General features: G+C 38.9%; 1 protein-coding gene across 3 annotated transcripts; it reads left to right on the top strand.

The window, feature by feature from the left end:
* The first annotated feature begins 1,952 nt into the window (after positions 1-1,952).
* C9 (complement C9) lies at positions 1,953-21,134 on the top strand. Of its 3 annotated transcripts, none has more exons than XM_076362401.1 (11): positions 1,953-2,038; positions 7,287-7,404; positions 8,078-8,225; positions 9,875-10,022; positions 11,704-11,842; positions 13,045-13,263; positions 15,704-15,944; positions 17,336-17,464; positions 19,516-19,694; positions 19,897-20,125; positions 20,955-21,134. In XM_076362401.1, the coding sequence occupies exons 1-11, from the start codon at positions 1,953-1,955 to the stop codon at positions 21,113-21,115; spliced, it is 1,797 nt and encodes a 598-aa protein (XP_076218516.1). In that variant the 3' UTR covers positions 21,116-21,134. The 3 variants fall into 3 exon arrangements, with proteins under 3 accessions (XP_076218516.1, XP_076218517.1, XP_076218518.1); XM_076362402.1 differs by having other exon boundaries at positions 1,961-2,038; positions 20,907-20,972; XM_076362403.1 differs by lacking the exon at positions 7,287-7,404 and having other exon boundaries at positions 1,961-2,038.
* Positions 21,135-22,981: the final 1,847 nt, after the last annotated feature.

The following is a 22,981-nucleotide window of genomic DNA, read 5'->3' as shown; positions in this document are numbered from 1 at the left end:
CTAGTTGACACAGAGTTCAGAGCCTGCTAAGAATTGTTTCTCATAGGTTCTTACCATAGCTGTCTGATAGCAAGGTCTTAACTCTTTCTGTAGCTTCTTGCATCAGGCCTGTTCAACAAATGCTGTCCCACAGTAAAAAATAAAACCCCCAGCTGACTTAGTAAACTGTCAATAGAACTTGTCCCATTAGCTGCTCAGCCTGAGTTTGCTACTACTAAAGATGCTTTCTTGCTCCCTTCTGCAGGACCATGGAAGCTGGGTACTTAAATTGCATTGCATTCAGTAGTTTCATTAATTCAACTTGACTATTGCAGCTTTGCAGGAGGCCTAAACTGATGCTGGGGAAAACTAAATTAGAACATTTAGCTCATGTTCAGAACAAATTTTACAACTCCTTTAATGCAGATGGCTAAAAAGAATAAATCCATTAGAAAGTTCCTGGTTTAGACTAGCCTTTAGTACTGGAGACAGACCTGTAACTGTCAGCCTGATGTATCACTGAACAAATAGAGTGGGTGCTTGCTTACTTTTAATACCATTTGATAGGTATGATTAAGGGATAAAACAATGCATTGAAACAGCTTGAAATATAGGTCTGATGGTGCTTCACAGAGAATCACTGGGGGTTTCTTTGACTTTTTTTTGGCCGCATGGCAACATGTAATTTAGTACTCAGATACCATTAGAACTAAAAAACCCATTGGCTGTCTTGGTGCTTGAGTGAAGGAATATGTTTACCAGCATTTGAGTTAAGTATCTAAATGACCATTTGCTGGTCAAGCTAAAATTAACAGTCCTGCTATGCTGGAGATTTGAAATAGCTGTCAGGATGATCACGAAGAGCTGGTTAGCAGGACCTCTTACAAGCTGGCCAAAGATGCTTGCTGGTCTGCTAGCTTAGTTTAAATAGCTGTTTACTCTGATTTAGTCTCTGTCTTAAAGAACCATGAACCGTAGTGATGTGTATATATAGCATCAACTGAAGCAGGTATGATGAAACAATACAATATTACAAGTGTCTGTCTTGCATTCTTGCTCAACAAATTGTGCAACTGGACACATCAAGCTGGACTGAGGCTGCATCGGATTTAAGTTCCTCTAAATGAAATTATCCCAAATTAAGGATTGAATAGGGAAAAAAATTGCCTGCCCTATTCCACACCCTCCCCTCTCACTGCCACAAAAAGGGAAGAACAGAAAAAATTAAAGTAAATATTTGGAATATCCTTACACTAGATGATTATTTTAAGCTTGCATCTAGATACTTAATTCTTCACTGCTAAACAGCAAGTTATTTATGAGTTACTTCTGTCTTGTGACTGTGTCCAACACATGATGCCTTAAATCTGGATTACAGCAGACTACTGAATAGGAATGCCCTTCTAAAGAGCTAGCTTGTGGTTTGGGTTTTGGGGACACACTGAAAGCTAGAAGAGTTTTAGGCTCCTTCGAAACCACAAAAAATTATGTGTTTGTTCTTTTATATTGTCTGGGGGAGGAAGAAAAAGGAATCTTGGGACTTTATTCCTCCAATACTCCAAATGAGGATTCCGAAGATGTTAGACACTGAACTTGCTCTTGTAAACAGCTCTGCTTTAGAAACTATTTGTTTCTTACATGAGTCACTGCTAAGACAGTTTTTTACTAGGCAGTTAAGTCTTCTCTAATTAAATAGAAAATGTCTTTCCCATATTTAAAAGGTACCATAAACAAAAATGGTTTGTTTTTAATCTTGAAACTACTTTACACTATTTCCCAGTCTCACGCAGGAAAAAGTGGAATTTTCTGAAAAGTGGACTTTAGAGCACTTACCGTAAGTCAGTTTTGGCCAGTAACTGGCATTCTTCAGTAAGCACTGCTTTTTGTTTGTTCTCTTGGTAATAAATAACAAAAGGAACAAATAAAGAAGTTACAAATTCAGTCACGGCAATTCTTGTCTATTCAGCTACAAAATGAGAAGCATGCATGTTATTCTGCAGTTTATATCCATACTATGCAATTTAGAGGTGGCTGCCTCACTTTTGGGGGAAAGCGGAAGGTAAGTGTCCTTGGTCTTCTGCAGATGTCTATACTGTGTTCTTTCTCCTATACAGAGCATAAACCTCCAATGCAGACATTTCTAATGGTAGCTTGCACAGATATCCAAAGAAAAAGGAAACTACTTCTTGCTGTATTTCAAGGAGTCACATAGAAATGGTTTATCCTTTTATTTTGGTATGTGGCACAATAAAGGTGACTGATAGCTGTTGAAGCCATCTTCTTGTAGGGAGGTGGAGCTCAGGCAACTGTTTTCTATTGCACACTGAGTGTGAAAATATAATCTAATCTCAGTCTGTTTCTTTCTGAAGAAGCACAATTTTATGCTGACAGTACTTCTATTCTTATTTAAAGTCTCCTAGACTACCTATTTCTAATTCTTTGGAAATAGAGCCTTTGCTTTTTCACTGTAAGTATCACTAGAAGGAGAACTAAAGGCTTAGTCCCTACAAAAATATCATGTGAAAACAACTGAAAAGCTATGCTACCAGAAATAGAGCTGCCTAGTCTGTATGTCATTTATGAGAATGGTCAGTACTAAGTGGTGAAAGAATGCGAGTCTCATAATAGATATATGTACATTAAGAATAAACTGGGATCCATCTGCTTTAAGACTTAAACTGCAGTATGTGAAGCATTTTGTGATGACGTGAATACTATCAGCACAACCAAGTATTGCCTCTTGCATGTTGTGTCTAGGCCTGAGGGTGGCTGCTGCTATTATCGCTTGAAATACATGATAGACTTTGAAGACCAGCCTTCAAAACTATAAGGATTGCTGCTTCCCTCTCCCCTTATGTTTTGATGGTTATTATTATTTTGGCATTCAGATCCAATTACAGCACAGGCTTGATATATTCAGTTAGAAACAGCCCAGCCAGAAGATATGATTATTACAGAGAGTTCATAGCAGGCAATGTGGGCCAGCAGCTTGACTTCACATCATACAAAAGACTATGCAGCTTCATGATTGTGCTAGCAACTACAGTTGGCAAAATTATGCCCTCATGTGATGCTATCATGTCTCCAAATTGAAAAGAGCCATGCCTTCTCTCTTGGTCAGTGCTAATTGTCAAACCATGACTTTTTCTTGAGTCATCAGTTTTGTAACTGATGGACTGAACAGCTCTGTATTTTGAAGTGTGGATGAACAACAAATCACCAAAGCTGTGTGGCCTGAGGGTGTACAGAGTGTATTGTGCAATCCAAGACAAGGTGTGAGCAATTTTGTGTACTGATTGTGAAATGGCTTTTCCTTTCCAAAGAGCACTCGTGTCCCTCAAACCTCCCCAATAATGGATAGCAGAGAAGGTATTTCAATTTCCACGCTTGTCTCTGATGTTCTTGCTCCTAACTGCCACCTTCAGTGACATTCTTCAGTAGCTGAACCGCTTTTACCTCCTCTCATATTTAAATTGTGTGACTTAATATCTCCTGTTTCAGCATGGTTTTTCAGTAACCCCTTCTTCCCAGGTTTAATGCGGAGGTGGCAAGCCTGCCAATCTTCCTAATAATTTTGTTTTTTCTAAACGATGTTGTTGAATAAAATGCTCTTTCCATATGTGTCCCTTTGAGTTTCCAGATCAATCTGGATAGTAGATGCATTGTTAGTGTTTCAGAGTTCATGAGACTCATTTGCAATGAGCTTTTTCTAATTTTCTTTCTTCTCTAACCTCAAGTAAATCCAAAACCTTAAAGCTGGATCTGCAGCAAATCATGTACACTAACATAGAGGGGCCCCAGGGCTGTGTGTACATCACTCAATGAATATTCTTGCATGATTACATGAAAACCTGTGCCACCTGAAAGTCAGCTCAAAGACTACCATCAACTCTGGTTAGCAGACAGGTGATGGCAAGAATTCCCCATTTGCACTGAAAAGTTCAACCCAGCCTTTCCTGCCTGGGATTTTTATTTTAGACTCAAAATAATGACATAGGAACCTTTGGGAGAGTCTTTAGGATCTGTACTAGCTGGAGTCTGATCGCTTCTTTAGGCACTCCTCCTAGACACTGCTCTTCATGGTTCGTTCTTATTACCTGCAAGGGATTTTGGCTGCATTTTTAAGGTAATAATTTAAAAGTTCAGAAATGCATTTCCATGTAAACTTCTACAGTGCCTAAAATACCTGATAATTGCTAGGAATAAGATAGCCATCTGCCTTTAGAAATCCTATTAGGTGCCTCAATATATCTTTAGGGTCTAAGGGTTCCCACTCCTACTATCTTTAAGGACAACCTGTCAGTCTTCAACCCAAGATGCCAGAATAGGTGTTGTTACTCAGAGGTTTACAGTCCTACATCAGTAAGGAGACGGAAAGTTCATATATGCAGCCATTTTTACAGATACAGGAAGGAACAAGCTGATTCTCATCCATTTGCCAGACCAGTAGATTTTCATTCATTCCCTCTGTTGATGTTACTGTCATGCTGAGTGGTGGAAAAATATTTAATAGAATACTGTACAGCAACTTTTCAAAGCATTGCCTGCTTATTATGAAGTTACAGTAAATTGTAGTATTGCTGAAGTATTTGTAAGATGAGCTAATTATAGGAGAAGGAATTGTTTTTGAAGAGGCTGGAGGGCTCAATCAAATTTCAAATACATTACCACTTTCCAGAATTTCATAGAACTGTAGAATACATTGAAAAGCCTAGGTTGGAAGGGACCTCTGGAGAGCTTGTACAATGTTCTGTTCAAAGCAGGGCCTTAGATTAGGTAATCCAGGGGTCCTGTCAAGCAGTCTTGAATATTTCCAGTGAGGGACATCCTACCATTTCCCTGTGTAACCTATTCCAATATTTAATTGTTCTCATGGTAAAGTTTTTTTTTATAGTCAGATGGCATTTCCCCTGAAGTAACTTCTGCATGGTGCCTCCATCTTCTGTATAACTACCTTCTAGGACTTAGCCTTTTCTGAAGAAGTTTCTAAGAGATGCGGTATACCTCTTTCTTTTTCTTTCTTATTTTTGAGTTATAAACCTTAATATAACACAGTGTAAGTGTGACTGCAGCGCAACTTCAGATGGAATTACAATTTGAAAAAACTGTATCTGTTCCCAGGCTGAAGTATCATTCTGACGTATGTAAGCATGCATGCTCAGTCAATATTTGAAATACACACACACCTTGCAGAGTGTTTTGGGATCTGTAAACCTCAACAGCACTGGAGAAAGAAAGCTGACCTCTAAGTGGGCATGTGGAAGTAGAAGAAAAGGCTCAGATTAAAAGTACCATGATTAATCTAATCACAGTCTTTCTGGGTCAGAGCAAAGAGGCGGCTGATCCATTACTTTATTCCTGATAGTGGTCATTAAAGGATGTTCAGGGTGTAGTGTAAGAACAAGGCAGGTATTCAATGCCATCTCCCAACTTCCCAGCACTTTCAGCTGCCAACCAGTGGGTTAGTGATTTAGGTGCTCAGAGTCCACCAGAGAATTAGTGAAGGGAATTCTGTGTAAAATGGACTTTTCACAAAGTTGGATCTGCATCCTCTATCAGGTACCCCAGTACTCCTGGTGCCAGGCACACAGCAAAGCTTCATACTTCCCTACCAGCTAAGAGTTTGGGAGGTCCCTATTGTATGGAGACAGTTCTTAATTCTTTATCTCATTTCTGCTGTCCACAGATATTGGACATATTTGTGCTTTTTACTGTTTCCTTTTTTCAGAATCCCACCTGTTAAAAGCAACATCCTCAGCCAAGGATCCATTTACTGCAGGCCCTAGCTTGAGGTCAGGAGACTTCTGGGAAGAGAGTTGTTTAGGAGCAGCAGGCAAGATAGTGGGAGTGCGTGATAACAGATACTTCCAGCAGCAGCTGTGGTGTATGTTTACTGCTGCTGCATGTGACAGCAGAAGTCTGAGGCATCAGAGCCAGTCAGGGTCAGCTGAGTTTATAAAAGGTTGCACAACAACCCTGTGATCCCTGAGCTGCTTAAGATTCAATAGCTGGAAAGAGACATAGGTTGATTTAGTGTCTCAATAACAACGTACTATGTATGTAACCTGAACATACAATAAATGGCACCAGAAAGCTGAACCAACTGGTATATCTTCCTTGTCCAAACTGCAGATTTCTCAATCTTGTGGAATCAGGTTACATTTGTTTGGACTCCTGACATACTTGTACGAGGGAAAGGGGTCAAAGAGTGGAGGGCAAGGCCCTGCCTGCAACTGAAGCCCATACATCACACTGCGGGAGCTGCAGATCTGCCAACCAGCTGGGCTAAGCAAAGAAGGTCCCATTGTAGAGCAGAGGCAATAGCACTAACCTGGAGAGATGCAGAGAGAGAATTGCTTCACACTGGATGAATACTCAGCATGTAAGGCCAAATTGGAAGAAATTATAGGGAGCAAATCAGGCAAGTTAGACTACAATGCTCCTCCATTCCTCTGCTTTCCAGCATTGTTAGCTGTGAAGATAGGGTCACCAGTAAACTATTGGCCTTGGTTTTTAAAATTAACAAGTCATCCTATAGTGCATCAGTTTTTAATGTCTAACTGTGGGTGCTTTAAAGAAACTCGATTTCTATAAAGTGATGGCCTTTCACCTACTGAGAGCCAGGAGTTTCATGGCATTTAAAATTGGGGACCAAAATGAAGAGTCACTTTAGAAAATATAGGCCTAACTGGCAAAGTATTCAACCTGGCAAGCTGAAGAGCACTTAGATAGTTAAACACTTGTCTGGTTTCTCCAACGATGTAAGTTAGCCTAGTAGCAAATAATACCTTTATTTACGAGCCTTCTTTCAACTCAGGAAAGCATTTAAACTTTTATCTAGGCTTAAGGGCAACCCCATTAAAGTTAATAAGCTAAAAAATCACGAAGGCATGTATTGAGGTTACATCTATTTCAGACGTGCTGCTGTGCCTTTGCCTTCAGCTTTAAGTATGGGGAGCGCAGCCACTGTCTGAATAGGGGAACTGCAGATGTCCTCTGTGTATTATTGTTTGATTCTCTTCAATAACATGACCCACCAGAAGAGCATGAGTATGCACAAAGATCTAAAAAAGGGAAAAAGAGCTGGCTTATTAAGTCTTCAAAGTTTTTTTTAATGTAATTTTAAACCACCAAAGAATTTAAGATTAGGCAGCTGTTTATACACCTAAGTACCAAGTACTGCCATGAAAGTGAAGCAGAAAACAGCTTGAAGATGCTTCCAAAATATTGGTCTATGGTTTAAATACAAACTCACATGTGATTTTAGTGTACTGCCCAGGACTGTACTGGAATGTTTTGTCTGACAGCTCTTCAGAAAAAGCTTTCCACAGGGGAACAAGAGAACTGAATGCTCCATCTCCGATAGATTGTAAGCTGAGCAGCTGGAGCATGTGGGGGCCCTGCGACCCATGCACCTATGAAAGGGTAAGCTATAGTTGGAAGTCTTTGTTCCAAAGCCACAACCAAAGGGACATTATCTGTCTGCCTTTTGATTATGGGAAAATATCAGGTTGCAACTCTTAATGTTGTATGTTCATGATTTGATGAAACCCATAATCATTTCAGATCTGAAGCCATGAGAGTAAGAGAAGACTACATCCAGATGTACAAGACTGGTCAAGCGTTCTCATTCAAAATGTTTTGTTGATAGAACTTATCTATTTTGGCCATGTGGATGTTTCTATTAAGAACATTACTTTTCAATACAATTTCCCTTTTTAAATAAAAAGCAATTTTTGTCAAAAGCAGATTTTTATTTTCTTAGGGGGGTTCTTACGAGACTTAAAAAAAATGAAAGACTTGAAAACATACAAAAGATGTGTGATGCATTTCCTCCCTGGATTGAAAATAATGAAAATAGTGAAATAAACTAAACAGTGAAAAATAAGCATCTCTACATACTTGCTACGACATTATTATTAATTCAATGTTCCTGTACACTTTTTTTACACCATGAGCTGTGCCTATGGATTTTCAACAAAAAATTTCACCAAAGATGCTTCATTTTGAAAAGTTCTAAGTTCAACTGGAAATCCTTCAGTTCTGGTAGTTCTCTTTTCTCTCTAAGAAATGTTAATAGTGTTATTTATCCTTCAAGTTTCGCTCTAGACGTATTGAAAGATTCGGACAGTTTGGTGGAACACCATGCCTGGAGACCTTAGGAGATACACAAAGCTGTAAAACCAGCCAAGTTTGTCCTGAAGAACCAGAACCAGACTGTGGTACTGACTTTCAATGCAATTCTGGTAAGTTTTGTTTTCGTGCCATAGTGAGTTATGCAATAACTCACATTTTACTTAGTTCTGTGAAGAAGTGAAATCAGTTTCCATTGAAGGCAAAATACATACACAAAAAGAGAGGTATGCTTCAGTGCTTTTCTAGTTGGGGATGATTTCCTGAAGCAGTGCCTTATTGCTAGGGATTAAACAGAGTCCCCAGTGTGTAGACAGGTGGGTTGCAGAGCCACAACGCCAAAACCACAGCATGAACAATGCTTGAGAAGGGGTACATTCCTCTCATCTCCCATTATAATTTGTGTCTAGTTTAAATTCTTCTCCTGTAATTTCTACTCCATGGTTAAAAGCTGACCATACTATGAGTGTCCTTTCTTCTAGCATAACTGCCCCACCTACTACAGAATCACTATGTTTTGTGAAAAATCACTGGGAAAAACTAGCACTGAAGGAATTTTAACAAAATGGATAGGGAATATGCTGGGTTTGGCTGGGTTAGAGTTAATTTTCTTCATAGTAGCTAGGATGGGGCTATGTTTTGGATTTGTGCTGAAAACAGTGTTGATAACACAGGGATGTTTTCGTTGTTGCTGAGCAGTGCTCAGTGTTTACTGACTGAAGCAGTATGATAGATGCTAGCTGGAGACCAGAATGCCTCTAGATCCAAAGTAGGATGTAAATTTGTGAAGTGATACATTCATGGCGTATGAATGAATGCAATGTTCAAGATTCATCATAAATCAAAATAAAACAGGAAAAGATGACAGTAATAAAACTAGTCAAAACAGAAAAAGAAAGATGGTAAGTGAATTTTGAGACCCAAGACGTTGTCAGTATTGTCTTTATCTCAAATACTGTGAAGTGCAAGTAGAGAAAGTAAAGTTAGAAAGTATGTGTTTAACTGCTAGTTCACAGCCATTGTGTGGTACTTACAGGTGACGCAGTTGATATCAACAAGTGTTGTTGGGTTTTTTTATTTTATTATTATTATATTTTATATATTACATATTATATATTCTGTATTATATATTGTATTTTATTTTTATTTTATTATTATACATTATATTATTACTTATTATTTATTATATTACTTATTATTATTGTTGTTGTTGTTGTTATTAAATTTACCCCAAATCTTTAAATCCTGTAGAAAAAAAAACAGTCTTTGTAAAACCCATGATACGCAACCTCAGGAGAATTACTACTTCACTGTTGCTTTAGAGCACAAATCACTATAGTTTTGGACACTACAGTGTCCAAATAACATAGTCCACATAGAAACAATTTAAACAATTTAGAAATAATTCTTTGTTAATATTGAATTGATATTTTCCTGTATTCTCTTAACACAAATTAAAAAAACCCAACACTAATAATCAAAGATTAACATAGAAACAGTCACAGGAAGTAACCACTTCCTGCAAATGACAGCAGTTCTCCTGTCACTTACTTTTCTTTGCCATCCTACTAAACTCATAAGTAAATATAGTAGTGTGGGGTTATTTTTCATTTGAAGGAGGCAGGTTGTAGGACTCTAATTCCTCGTGACAATAATAGAAATATACAAAGAGGAAGATCTCAGTAAAGTGTAGCTGGGGGTGTCATTTCAAGTCCATCTTGGAAAAAAAATGCATTCATTCAATGTTTTATTCTTTGATTAGGTCGATGTATAAAGCGACAACTTGTGTGTAATGTAGATAATGACTGTGGAGACTTTTCTGATGAAGATAACTGTGAATCCGACCCACGATCACCATGCCGTAACCATGATATTGATGTGTCTGAAGTTGGCAGGGCTGCAGGGCAAGGGTATGTAATGAAGGAAAAAGTAGTATTGGGCCTTGTGAAGAGTCTAGGACTGTCTCCAAAGCCAGCTGAAAACACTGGGGCACACTGACATTCCCAAAAGTAGAATCTGAATCATGTTTGCATTTGTATTCAGAAATGCTATGTAGCTTTTGGAAGAGCAACTACTGTTTTGTATACTTCGGGAGGATAAAATATTTCTATAGACAGTGTAAATCAATCATTATGTTAATACACAGAATCATATATAGAAGTTACATGAATATATTACAATACTTATTATTTAAATGTAAAGCTTATAGATACATAGATATCTTTCAAGTGATATTTCATAACAAATCAGTCATTCCCAATTCCTTTACTAACATGCATGTCTAAAAGGAAGAAAATATATCTTGATTATTTATACAATGAGATGCCTTACTGCAACAACACTCTGCTTGCAGCTTTTTTCCAGTATTGCATTCTCCACTTCCCAGATCTTTGTTCTTTACAGGAGTTTTCCTCATTAATCTAAGTCGAAAAATAATCTTTCTATTCTCAGACCCTTCTGGATTTCTTTCTTTTCAAACAAAAAGAAAGTGTGACGTATTGTTTATCTACAAATCGAGTTAGAAGGCAGCTATCCAAACTGGAACAAATGAAAATGAAAGTATACTACAGCACCACCTTGTGTATAAATAAAAAGGATGCATCCTTGTCATTTAATTTTGATAATAGTATTACTGCGCAAGAGACAAAATGCTGCCCTTGTAGCATGGGGAAGTAAGCCAGGTACTTAGGCATTTTTAGAAGTAGCTTCTTTATTATTTCTATTATAATCCATTACTAAAATCTTCCATGAGAAAATCTTGTATAGATGTGCAGTAGTGATGCTAGCGACTTTGATGAATTGATAACCACTTTCTGCACTCAGATAGGTATATGGACATGTATCAGACATAAATATTGGAAATACTGAAAATATTCAAATCTATGAAACAGACATAGAAAGGAAAAAAAAAGATATAGAATCCTCCAAGGAGCAGTTATTTTTGGAAGTATGTCTTGTACATTGGTGTGTAGCTGCATAGAGCTATACAGCCGATATGCCCGCTTCTCTGGATCTGTAGCGGTTCAGATTTCCTCTCCTCCATTCCAGGGAATTCTCTTACTCTACCAGGTCACACCCTGGGAGAAAAGACAATGCTAGGAGTAGCTGTGTGTTCCTTCTACAGATTTGATGGGTCTTGTACACCCTTGATACCAAAGTCCCTACCAGCAAACAAACTAACATAAGTAATGAAAAAGACAGGTTAAAAGTAGCTGTTGAGATGTCCCTTTTAAACCTATAAGGAATGCTTCCTCACAAATATATTGGTCAAGAAGAAATGTTTTTTACCTCCTTTTATTCCTAAGGTTTTCACTGTGTTTGATGTTTAACATCTGTCTTTTATTTGTTTATTTCTCATACGTGGCCCCTTAAAGTGCTTTACAAAAGATGTATCATTACCTCCATTACACAGATGAGAGGACCACAAGAGATGAGGCAAGCTGCTGCGGATGAAGCAAGACTCAGTTCCACAGCTATAGTCCCCATCTCTTACAGAATCTGGCTTTTCCAGTCATAATACCATTGTCTACAGGCTATGGGTGCTGACACCTCCTTTTTTGAAGCGTAACCTCTCCTGTATTTCTCTCGTAGAATCAATGTTTTAGGGATGCAGCCAATGGCCAGCCCATTTGACAATGACTTTTTCAATGGTCTTTGTGAAAGGGTGCGTGATGGAAACACACGGACATACTACCGCAAGCCATGGAACGTGGGTGTTCTCACTTACGATGTAAGTCTAAGTCCTTCCATGCAAACTAGGTTGTGTTTAATTGAATGATGAATCCTGACATCCTTTTGGAAGACTTGACACATCTCTTGAATCAGGCAGCAGCAGCTTTTTAGCATCAAGCTTTTGATAAAGTCCAGAGGGAAACAGGTTATATTATCATTTGCTTTAGCAGTTAAGCTCAGTTGCACCAGATAAATTCCCACATGTTCATTGCTGCACCTGTGCCTAGTAAATGAAACTATCTTTCTGGAATGTTTACAATATGAGCAGATGAGATGAACAGGAGATGTACAGAAAGGAATATGACACTTAACTTTTACTGGGTAAAGCAACAATCAAGCTGCTTTTTCAAGGACACACAAAAGACGCTGATAAAAAGGCAGGAATAAGATTATGATACTCTGGTCCTGCTTGGGTTTTCTAACCAGTGATGACTTTCTCTGTCCCACTGAAAAAAAATCTAACAGGCTTTTGAGATTTAGACTATGACTTCCAGTGAGGTTTGAACACCAAAACTGTTGATGATCTTAGAAACATCAATATCAGATGCATTTCAGAAATCAAAGCAGTATTTTGCTTACCAAATGTTTTGCCTATCACTGTAAGTAGGAGCTTCATAGAACAATGACAAATTAAACCAGATCCTGCCCAAAATGAGTAAGTCTGACCCAGAGATCATTGCTTATATTTGGTTTTGATGCGTAACCATTTTCAGTTACTAAAACACTATGTTCTGCTAAAGTATACAAAAATAAACAACACTGAAATAGGTATTCTGAATTAGCTATTGTCTGCTATAAGAAAAGAAAGCAAAATCATAATTCTGATTCATTTCAGATGTTGAGACCTATTAGCAAATCTTGTCTGTGTTCTAGGAAGGAGCTGGAGACTACTACTCCTTACATGTAAAGGAACTGTTGACACACATAAATTACTTTGATAGTGTTACATGCTGAGATTTAACACTCACTGAAATATTGTCACTGCGGTTTTCTGTTTAGATTTGAACCACTGAGCTGATCCAGATGACGTGGTTTGGGGAGGGGGTGGTATTCCCATTTGTTTTCTTTTAAAAGAAAAAAGAGCTGTAAGAAAATATACTGCTAAGCTATGTAAAACGTACAACTTCAAAATGCTATGCAGATTTTTCTATTACTGCCTGTTTTGTTTTCTTATACAACCTTTTCATTATCTTTCCTAAGACAAAAGCAGGCAAAGCCTTCACATCTGTGTTCTACCATGATCGTGTAAAAATGTTACGAGAGGTTTACATAGAAAAACAAAAACACTTCAGTGTCGAGCTGTCTCTGAAATACACACCTACTGAAGGAAGTAACAAAAATGATTTAGAAGGAAAGTTCAAGTATCACTATAGCAAGAATTCAAGCTTAAGTTCTATCCTGAAAAGCTCCACAGAAAGGGTAAGTTTAATCAAGCTAAAGGGTTTAATGTAACTATTTTACAAACAGTAAAATTTACACAGTGTTAGAATAACACAATATTAATCTTTCTAAGTATTCTAGCTGCCTGCTGCTTTTCTGACATTTATTCACAAAAATTAAATACTGGCAATACTAGGGTTAGGATTTCAGACGTGGCCAAAGGGTAACCAAATGTAGCTTCATTTTCGCACTGTTTACCCTTGACTAGCAACCACCCCCATCTTTAACAGGGGCTTGGTGTTAGAAAGGGCCAAAGATCTCTGATTTCATCTTGATTAGAGAGCAGCTCTGATCTAGTGCAGTGTGGGCAAATTAGGTCAAGTCCTGGGATAAAAATTGCCACTGAGTAGGCCTACACTAGGTAAACACAAAATAGACATGTAAAATAATAACTGAAAGGTCAGATCTCAGCCATTTGGATATGCCTGTACGAATAAACTAGCCTGGGCTAAGAGGCATGGGCATTAGCACTGGCACACGATAATCCGTAGTTTTACTAGGACACTGCCATGGTCTTGGTCTGTGCCAGCTCTCATGCTCTCATAAGCAATGTCCATCCTGTGGTTCCCTGCAGCATGTTTGAAGGGAATGTTCCCAGTAGGTGGTCTGGAGAAAGCAAGCCTATTTTGGGGTTGCACACAAGCCATACCACGCTACCTGCCCTTTGAGACAGAGGAAAGGCCCTATCCCATTGTACTGACTAGTAAAAAAGTAGCCTTAGCATCTAGGGAGGTCAAAGAGAGAGAGACCACAAAAAGTGATACTAGACATGCTAGACACTATGGCCTAATCCAGCAGCTGGATGCTAGTGGAATTAACCAACCAGGTCATAAACCCTTTCCCACCATACATGCCAAAGTCTGTGATTGCAACATGCCATCATGTACAAGATACATCAACTCCATAGTGCTGAGACACACCACATGCAAGGAAGAACAGATCTGCCCCAACTAATTCAATCTTTCAAGTTTCTTGTCAGCCTTGTTTTCTAGGACCCCCTCAGAGCGCTGGAGACCAAATGGATATAAGGGAAAACTAAGATAACTTTTATAACTGATTAATTAAAATAATGCTGAAGAGAAAGGTCTGTACTATAAAGAGAAGCTGACATTCAGCACTGACTTTGTGTTGGCATGAGTGTTCTTGGGACAGAGGTGGAACATTTAAATCTCAAAACATTCATCTCCACAGACACAAAAGATCAAGTTCTGTAACTCAGGGTATATTGTAGGCTGCTTATAGTCTAGTGGCTTGTGATAGGAGTTTTGGCCTCAAATTCTTGCTCGGAGATCAGTTCAGAAAATGAGTCATGAGCTGTCACCGGCAGAGGTCTATTACCGTAAACTCACGTTGCTGCAGGTTAGTGGAGTGACAGTCCCTGGTTGAGAACCCTCCAGGACTCGCCTGCAAGTTAAAGCCAGGAGCAGCCCGGGGACACCAGGAGAGGAAGAGATTTTGTACATGCTGGATGGCAGGAATATTTGCACCTACAAAAGTTTCCTCACAGTAATTTAGATGCCTGAAGATTTCTGCCAGTCCTAAGCAGCATCTGAGTCAGCAGTTTAAGATCATTTAAATGGTGCCAGCTAATGTGATGGTCAGTTGCTAAATCCCTTTTACGTATCTCCTGTTAGGCATTACCGTTAAGGGAGTCGCATAAGTACCGCAGATAATAATGGGGTTTGGAAGGCATGTGTTTGCTTAGAGCCTTAAGTGCAACTATTTCACAAGATGTCATGTGTTACGGGCAGCAGCTGGGTCCTAGTTTAGATTATGATATAAAACCATCTGCAGTGTAATTTATGAAAATATCAGTCACTAAACCTAGAGTTAGAATGTGTGTATGGGTCAAATCCCTCAAAGGGATTTTTTCCTGATTAATTTTTATTTTACGATGTTATTCCGTTTTTTTTGTTTTTAATTGGATCTGTGCCCTTCCTTCTCCACAGTCTGAGAATAACAGAGAAGTGATCCAAAAGAAGAGAGAACTTAGTTCTGCTCTGACTATAAACAAAGACAAAACTCCAGCTGACCTCAGTGGGCAGCTTCTGTTATCTGGCAAGCCATATGGAATTACTTTTCAATGTTATGAAAGTCAGAAAGGCACTTTTGGTAGATACTGTACTTAAAGAGAAGACCTTGTTGTCAAATAGATCACAAAGGGCTTGCTGAAATTAGTAAGGGGAGAGTTCTGCAAAACTGGAAGAACTGAAATCATCTAAATCTCTTGCTGCTTCCTCAGTTTAAATTGGAGAACTTTTAATTTCAATTAAACAAGTTTGTCCCTGTTCCAAAATGCTAGATTGAATACCATGTTTAAAAGTGTTGCAGTTCCTTTATAAGTAAAATAGAACAGATTTTCTTGCTGTGCTGCATACCAGAATGGCACTCTCATCTGCTTTCTTCTCCCTGCATTCAGAACCAAACCTTTCTGCACGTAAAAGGAGAGATTCATCTGGGAAGATTCCAAATGCGGAGTCGTGGTGTCCGTCTCACAGATAGTTTCCTTGATGATCTAAACTTTCTGCCTGCTGAATATGATAAGGGAAGATATTTTAAATTCCTAGAAGATTATGGAACTCACTATGCAGTCTCTGGAATTGTAGGGGGAAAATATGAACTTGTGTATGTGCTGGATAATTACGCTATGTCTCGAATAGGTATGCATTCTGTTGGCCTTGCTATGGTATGTAGATTACCACCAAATCTCCAGTCATGCAAAGAGATGTATGAGGATAAATTTGTGTATATGGAGCACTACTGAAAACAGCACAGCTGAGTGTGTGCTGCTTGTGGCACAGCAGTAACATTACAGAATTACATGAGTTCAACAGAGATGAGAGTCAGTCTTTGTAACTTCCAGAATTATTTGAAGTCTGTATTTTAAGTCTGTAACTGAGAAAAAAAATCTTAAACAAACCTCTTCAAAATACTAGCAATACTAATTGGTGTGACATGATTCACAAGAGATCCCAAATGCCTAGAAAATCTGTCTAAACCTTAAATCCAGTTTGCTAGTTGTTACTTTCTTGTGGTACAATCAATCTAAGAGTATGGTGGTGGCAAAAAATAAGGAATAAATTGAAGAACTTCCTAGAAATCACATGGTGTACTTGAGTGTGTTGAAACTGTTCTTACAGACTTTAACATTCACACTGGAATTTTCCTTGCCCTGGTTAAGATAGGAAAATATTAATTTAATCCTCCCTCATGTGCAGTTCAGTTATATGTGGTTTTGTGATGGATTAAAGTGATCATTCTGGAATAAAGTTAGAAAAGGCAATTCTCATGCTGATTTTGGAGATCAGAAAGTAAGTACCTGCTGCATGCAGCACCAACAATATTACTATCAGATGTTCAGACTATGCAAAGGGACATGGAGCAAAGATGTCACTTACACATCCCAGTATTACTCTGTTCAGCACCTGGAGATTGTGGTGCTGGATTTTTTTTTTAAGTATCAATCTTAAACAAAATTCTTTCTGAACACAAAAGTGAAGTTCCAGATAATATATTTGAGTTTAATAAACAGAAAGGAGGTGTTGGAGGCAGTAGAGGATAGAGGAGGATTAGAACTTCTGGGAATAGAGTACTTGTAAGAGATTAGTGGTGTTAATTAACTTTATGAGGAAAAGGAATGGAGAAATGTGTTTGAGGTTGGGAGAGAGAGACTGGGAGGATTGAGTAATTTAGCAAATAGAAAGAGCAAATGATAAGCAGCTGAGAAAGACAAAATTCCAATAGAATATATGGAAAGAGTGGTCCCTTGAGGGACATCTGCTTTCAGCTAGATGAAGCAAAATAGAAATTAGTTTTTAGAGGGGTTTGGTATTTTCCTAATCACTGTAGATCTCACCTGCCTCTGTGCAAGCACTTCAAATACAGTCATCCTCACATTCATTTCCTGGAATAGGAAAAAGCAGAAGATAAATGGGAAGAAGAAAGCCATAAACATTTCCAATAGCCCTGAAATGTATTCTCCAGTAATAATAATAACACATTACTTACGGTCATTCAATCCCTCTAATCACCTAATTATTTCCATTTCCAGGTATCACTGTAGAAGATGTGAAAAGATGCCTCGGCTACCATTTAGATGCCAATATTTCATATAAAGACCTACATGCCGATGTTAATATTGATGGTGGTAAATGTCAAAAGATTAATGTGAAGGCCAACTGTAAGTATATCCTTATTTTAAATTACATATTTTGCTTAAGAAAAGATGATACCAATTGCTTCCCCTTTTATAATCAACATAGCTATTGCTGTTAGGGAAAGGACAAATCCAGTAGACCAGTAGAGGTGAGGCTGCCATACTTCCACGCTCCCAGGTCAAGCCAGGCTGAGCATGTGTTCCCAGTAGGCACACGCACAAACACACTTATATAACACATACATACATACACAAATTGCTGGCCACACAAATCAATATAGACAGAAGCACAGCACTCAGGCAAACACAAACAGCACCAATGGCTTCATCCTGTTCTCCTCTCCATCTGGTCACGGTGAAAGTCTGTCAGTGGGAAATACCACAGAATCACAGAATGGTTGATGTTGGAAGGGTCCTCTGGAGGCCATCTTGTCCAACTCCCCTGCTCAGGCAAGGTCATATAGAGCAGATGTTCTCCCCAGGCAGCACAACTCTCAGGTATTTCAGCTCCTCCTCAGTGTACATATATAGCCAGTACAGATCCCTCCAGCAGCTGACCTTAGACATTCAGCTGAAGCATCAACTGGATCCTTAGTCTCCCCTGTTGCTGGCACCCAGATATATAACACCCCAAGGCCCACAGCTCCACTCCCATTGCTGGTACAGACCCCCTGAAATACATCAACACACACACCCCACACACTATGGATGCCTCCAGTAACTGCCCTTAGGTGCTCAGTTTACCCAGCAATTGGCCCTTGCTTGGATCCTCTTGTCTCCAGTTGCCTCACACAGACGCACACTCACATGCAAACAGGTCTTGGTCAACCCCAGGACCTTAGGGTTTCTCCAGTATTTGGCATAGAGCGCCTGGTCACTCCACTAGCCAGGTCGTCCAGTTGTCTCACTCTAAAGACACGTGCATATCTAGGCCAGACTAACAGCCACTTTAATACTTGGCTCCCAAGCCACTTACCCTATTCACCTGCTAGTCTGGCTTGGTATTTGCTAGTGACCGCACACTGACATATGTATTCTCACTTGCTCCAGTTATTGTCACCACGAACACCAGGTCCCCATCAGCCATTGTCCAACTCTAGTTGCTGGCACATACATCTCCATACACATGCATGCACACAGAATAGAGTCCTCTCACCCAGGAAGATAGTTAGAAATGGAATTTAATGGTAAGCCAGGACAGACTGCAAAGATCAAGGACAGTACATGGCAGACAAGCTCACTGATCAGCCACCTTTCTATATGCAATCAGTCCCCCTTTGTGCCTTTATCCCTCTATTTTCCCATGCTTGTTCCTCCCAAAGCCACCTTGATCTCCCCTTACCTCTTCAATGGCACTCCCCTAAATACACTCTAAGTATTTAAGTTTGTGCAATCCCAAATACCCTTTTTTGCATCCAGAGAGCCCTTCCATTGACTCATCTTGCTGTTGACTCATCCTCAGCCCCATCCTGTGGGGCTAATGGCTCTGCCAGGACAGGCCTGGGAGGAGTCAAGGCAGGGGCTCCCTTTCTCTGATTAGGCTACTTGTGTTCCCCTGCCTGTCATTGTTCCTCTCTGCTCCTTTGTGTGTCTGGAGATGAGTGTTTTATCACATGACCTAAAAATTGCAAAAGCCAAGGAGATTTACTACTGAGCACAGAAGAGGCAATTATTTTCAGTGCTCTGTTCTTGTGTTTTAGTTATGAAGCAGAAGCTCCTACTATTCCAATTCCTGCCCTTTTTGGTTCAGCTGAGGTGATACAGTAGCATTACTCATATTATCCTTGGCTTGTTATCAAATGGCTGTGATCTCCATAATGTCTCTCATTTTGCCCTACCCCTTCTTTTCCTTTCAGATATAGGGTTTTCTAATTTAATTGCAGAATAGAAGATTTCCTCCCACATAAGAGGTATGAGCAAAGAAAGATTTAATTCCACCACAACCAGTGAGTGAAGGGTTCTTCTCTCTATGGTCATTTTATAGAGATGGACTGGTTGTGCCAAAAGGACAACTGTTTTTCAAGATGCATGGGTGTTACACTTTCTTCTTCGTCCTCTCTTCTTTCTTTCTGCAGCAGAACTTAAGGATGATGCTATCATTGATGATATCATTTCCTTAGTTGATGGAGGGAAGATTGACTTTTCGGTTAAAATAAAAGAAATGTTACTGCGACGATCCAAAATGGTTGATGTAGAGGATTACATACAGTGGGCTAACTCTTTGGTTGATGCTCCAGTAGTGATACAGCAACGGGTAAGTACAACTTCTTCAAAGCTGTGGCTCTTACGGTTTGAAAGCTTTTGTTCTAAGGTGGAGGTGAGACTCCAAGTTTATCATGAACTTTCAGGTATTTTCTTCATTTTGAGTTTCTTCAGATGCTTACTAGTGATGGGTATATCAAAAGGATTCAGAACTTTGGAAAAATCTGTTATGCACGGGCTTTTTTCTTCTACAGCCTTCTCCAATACATACACTTGTTCCGGTTAAAATGAGAAACGCATATTTAAAGAAACAAAATTTGGAAAGAGCAATTGAAGACTACATTATCGAATACAGTATATGCAAATGTGAACCCTGCAAAAATGGAGGCACACTTATGCTGGTAGATGGAGCCTGTACATGCATGTGCTCAAGCTACTTTAAGGGAATTGCTTGTCAGATTCCCAAATCTACATTAATTCAAGGTTAGTAAATACTCCAGACAGACTAAAATGAGCACATTTTTTATTGTGAACAACATCCTGACAAAATGAGCCTTCATAAGGACAGAATGATGTCATAGTACTCCCTTATACTTACTGCTATGGCTATATGGTGTGCAAGTTAGTGTAAGTTACTAGGTTCTTTCCGTACAGAGGACACTATAAATTAGAGTTCATTGTCTCACATACATTGTTGTGTCTTAGAATGATACCCCAAGTCCATTTAAGTAAACAGGGGCATTATTGAAGAATGGTGCAGTAATGGTAAACTGATTTCAGGCAAAAGCAATCTCACCACATCATAAGCTATTTTGTCTTCAGTTTCCTGCAAAAGCACTGTGTTTGCTAACACATGATCACATTTCATAATTACTGTGCTAGCTTAATATTAGATTGGTCCACGAAGGGGAAGAGGGAGATAAATGCTGTTCCACAACTGGCAATGTAAAAAATTTGTTGTGCAGTAAATTCATTCCCTGTGGCCAAGTTTTTAAAGCACAGGTGGCCAAAATGGGCCTCAGAGTTTGATATTCAGGCAGCTTCCTAGGGTGACAAAAATGTTGAAACCTCTGGGCTCTTAAGCAGCGCCACTGACAAGGGCGTTTTCAAAAGCCAAATCTGTGCGATGGGATGTATGCTGGAGGGTGCAATGATCTGCAGAGCCACCATAACTGAGGACGTAAGAATTGAATCATGGTCTACCTTGTCCACCCTCAAAAGTGCCAAGTAAAAAGCTCTAATTAATCCTTCTGTCACTGCACAGAAGACAGAGAGATGCTGGACTAATCCTAGTATGGTGTCTTAACACCAGTAGTCACTGATGGAGGCTGGAGCTGTTGGAGTACCTGGTCCACCTGCATCAATGGAGAAAGCACTCGAACTCGCCAGTGTAATAATCCTACACCAGAACCTGGTGGCAGACCATGCCAGGGAGAAAGCGTTGAAAAACGGCCCTGTGGAGAAGCAAAATAGTTATGCTGCTTAAAAACAGGTAAGCAGCCGCTCTAAGTACTAATGTGTTATTGCTGTTTAGAATAAATAGTCAGCCAATATTTGGGGCATTTCAGTGATACAGTTGAAGAAATGATGGGTAAGTCCACTTACATGTTTCATTTAAATCTGTGATTTGATATAGCTTTTAAAAACAGCCACCTTGTAGCTCGAATTTGTGAATGTTTAGATTTGTATTTGAATGTCTTGACAAGTAATGTTATACCACAGAACTCCAAGAGTAAAATGGAGTTCCGGATAAGAACAAACTAAAAATCCAGCTCTTAAAATCCAGATTTCATCTCCAGTCAGACTCTTCATCAAAAAACTTATGTCTTAGGGAGAGGGAAAGAGACATATTTTCCAGAAATAAAAAATAAAGACAGTTTGGGAATCTGAATTCTTTTACTTGGTAAGTAGAATGCTTAAATCCAACAAAGCTACAGTAATAGCAGTTTTGAAACTTTTAGCTTGGAAAAAAATAGTTCAAGAAAATGTTTAGCTACATGGTTTTGTCAGTTGTTTTTTTTTTTTTTTTTTTAATTTTAATATAATACTGCAAAGCAAAACAAAAAAATAAGCAGGATTTTGAGGATAGGTGCTCTGGTCCATAAAATAGCAAGGTGGTCTCAACTTTCTTCACCTGCTGAGAATAAGAAGCTTGCCTGCTACTTAGATGTGATGGTAAGAGTTTTCAGGCCCACAAGGAAGTGTTTGGGTTTTATGCTTAACATGTTACCATAAGTTCCTTCTCTTCTGGGAGGCCACAAGAAGAAAAGAGGTGGCAAGATAGGGAAAGGATTTTGAATGTTTCTCCACTGAAACACCCTGATGGTAAGTCTCGTAACATGACCTCTACCTGCACCAAAAATATGTATCAGAAGATTTTTTTCTATGCCTGTCCTCTCTCAGCTTCAGTAGAGTTCAGCTACATCTAATATTCTACTTGTGAAGCACCCTGAAGAATGCCTAGCCAGCAAGATGTAACAGCACTCATGGGCCATCTAGCCCTACATCAGAGAATTACAAACTGCTTCCTACAACACTGCATCTCCAGGCTATCAAAGCTACTTATTCCGTAAGCTATTCCACAGATGGAAGAGAGAAATTGAGAGAAGAATATGATACAGAGCTGGAAAATCAAGAGTAATATGAGGAAGACAAGTATAAGAAGTAGGGGAAATTAAATAAAACTAGCAAGTGGCAGATTCAAAACACACTGAAGACTAGACCTTCACACAGTGGGCATACCAAAAGTAAATATGCATTTTAAAATGCATATTTACCTCAACATAAACTAATGGAAGATTCTCAAACATGTAGATAATCATGCTCACTCAGGATGTCCCTGAAGCATCAATTTTGGCAGGATGGGAAAGTATTCTGTCAAAGTATTTCTATGTGTTTCCCTACTCCTGGACATTCACTAGGTCAGTGCTATTGCCTTTTTGCTAAAAACAGGGTATCAAGTTAGCCTTTGCTTGATCCAGTGAAGTTGATCTTATTTTAAAAAAATCTCATAAGCAGCTTAATTTTATTCCTGCACTATATCATTGACATGTTTTTATTCAGCCATGATAGCAAATACTATGATGATTATTCATGATACATATTCAGATATGTTTTCTCTGGTATGGCATAGTAAAAGCTATTTTAAAAAAATTAACTTAACTTTGGCTCCTGATATATCAGACATGTTGAGTACTCACTCTTGCAGCAGAAGTCAGATACTTAAGTCTTCTGCAAATCACAGTATGTGTTTTGATTCATTCTTCATTAGAATTATTTTACATTACAGTAATATTTGAGAAACAGTGAAATCGTGTTCTTGGTAAGCCATGAGAGTAC

The sequence above is a fragment of the Aptenodytes patagonicus genome, chromosome Z (assembly GCF_965638725.1).
Source record: "Aptenodytes patagonicus chromosome Z, bAptPat1.pri.cur, whole genome shotgun sequence".
Classification (NCBI taxonomy): domain Eukaryota; kingdom Metazoa; phylum Chordata; class Aves; order Sphenisciformes; family Spheniscidae; genus Aptenodytes; species Aptenodytes patagonicus.
The sequence above is the reverse complement of the archived record's forward strand: the minus strand, read 5'-3'. Positions and strand labels throughout refer to the sequence as shown.

Bases quoted from the DNA above. Each gene is read 5' to 3' on its own strand.
- C9 (XM_076362401.1), top strand. From the start codon at position 1,953: ATGAGAAGCATGCATGTTATTCTGCAGTTTATATCCATACTATGCAAT. The intron at 13,264-15,703 runs GTAAGTTTAATC...CCCTGCATTCAG, and splicing joins TGAAAAGCTCCACAGAAAGG to AACCAAACCTTTCTGCACGT. The intron at 19,695-19,896 runs GTAAGTACAACT...TTTCTTCTACAG, and splicing joins CAGTAGTGATACAGCAACGG to CCTTCTCCAATACATACACT.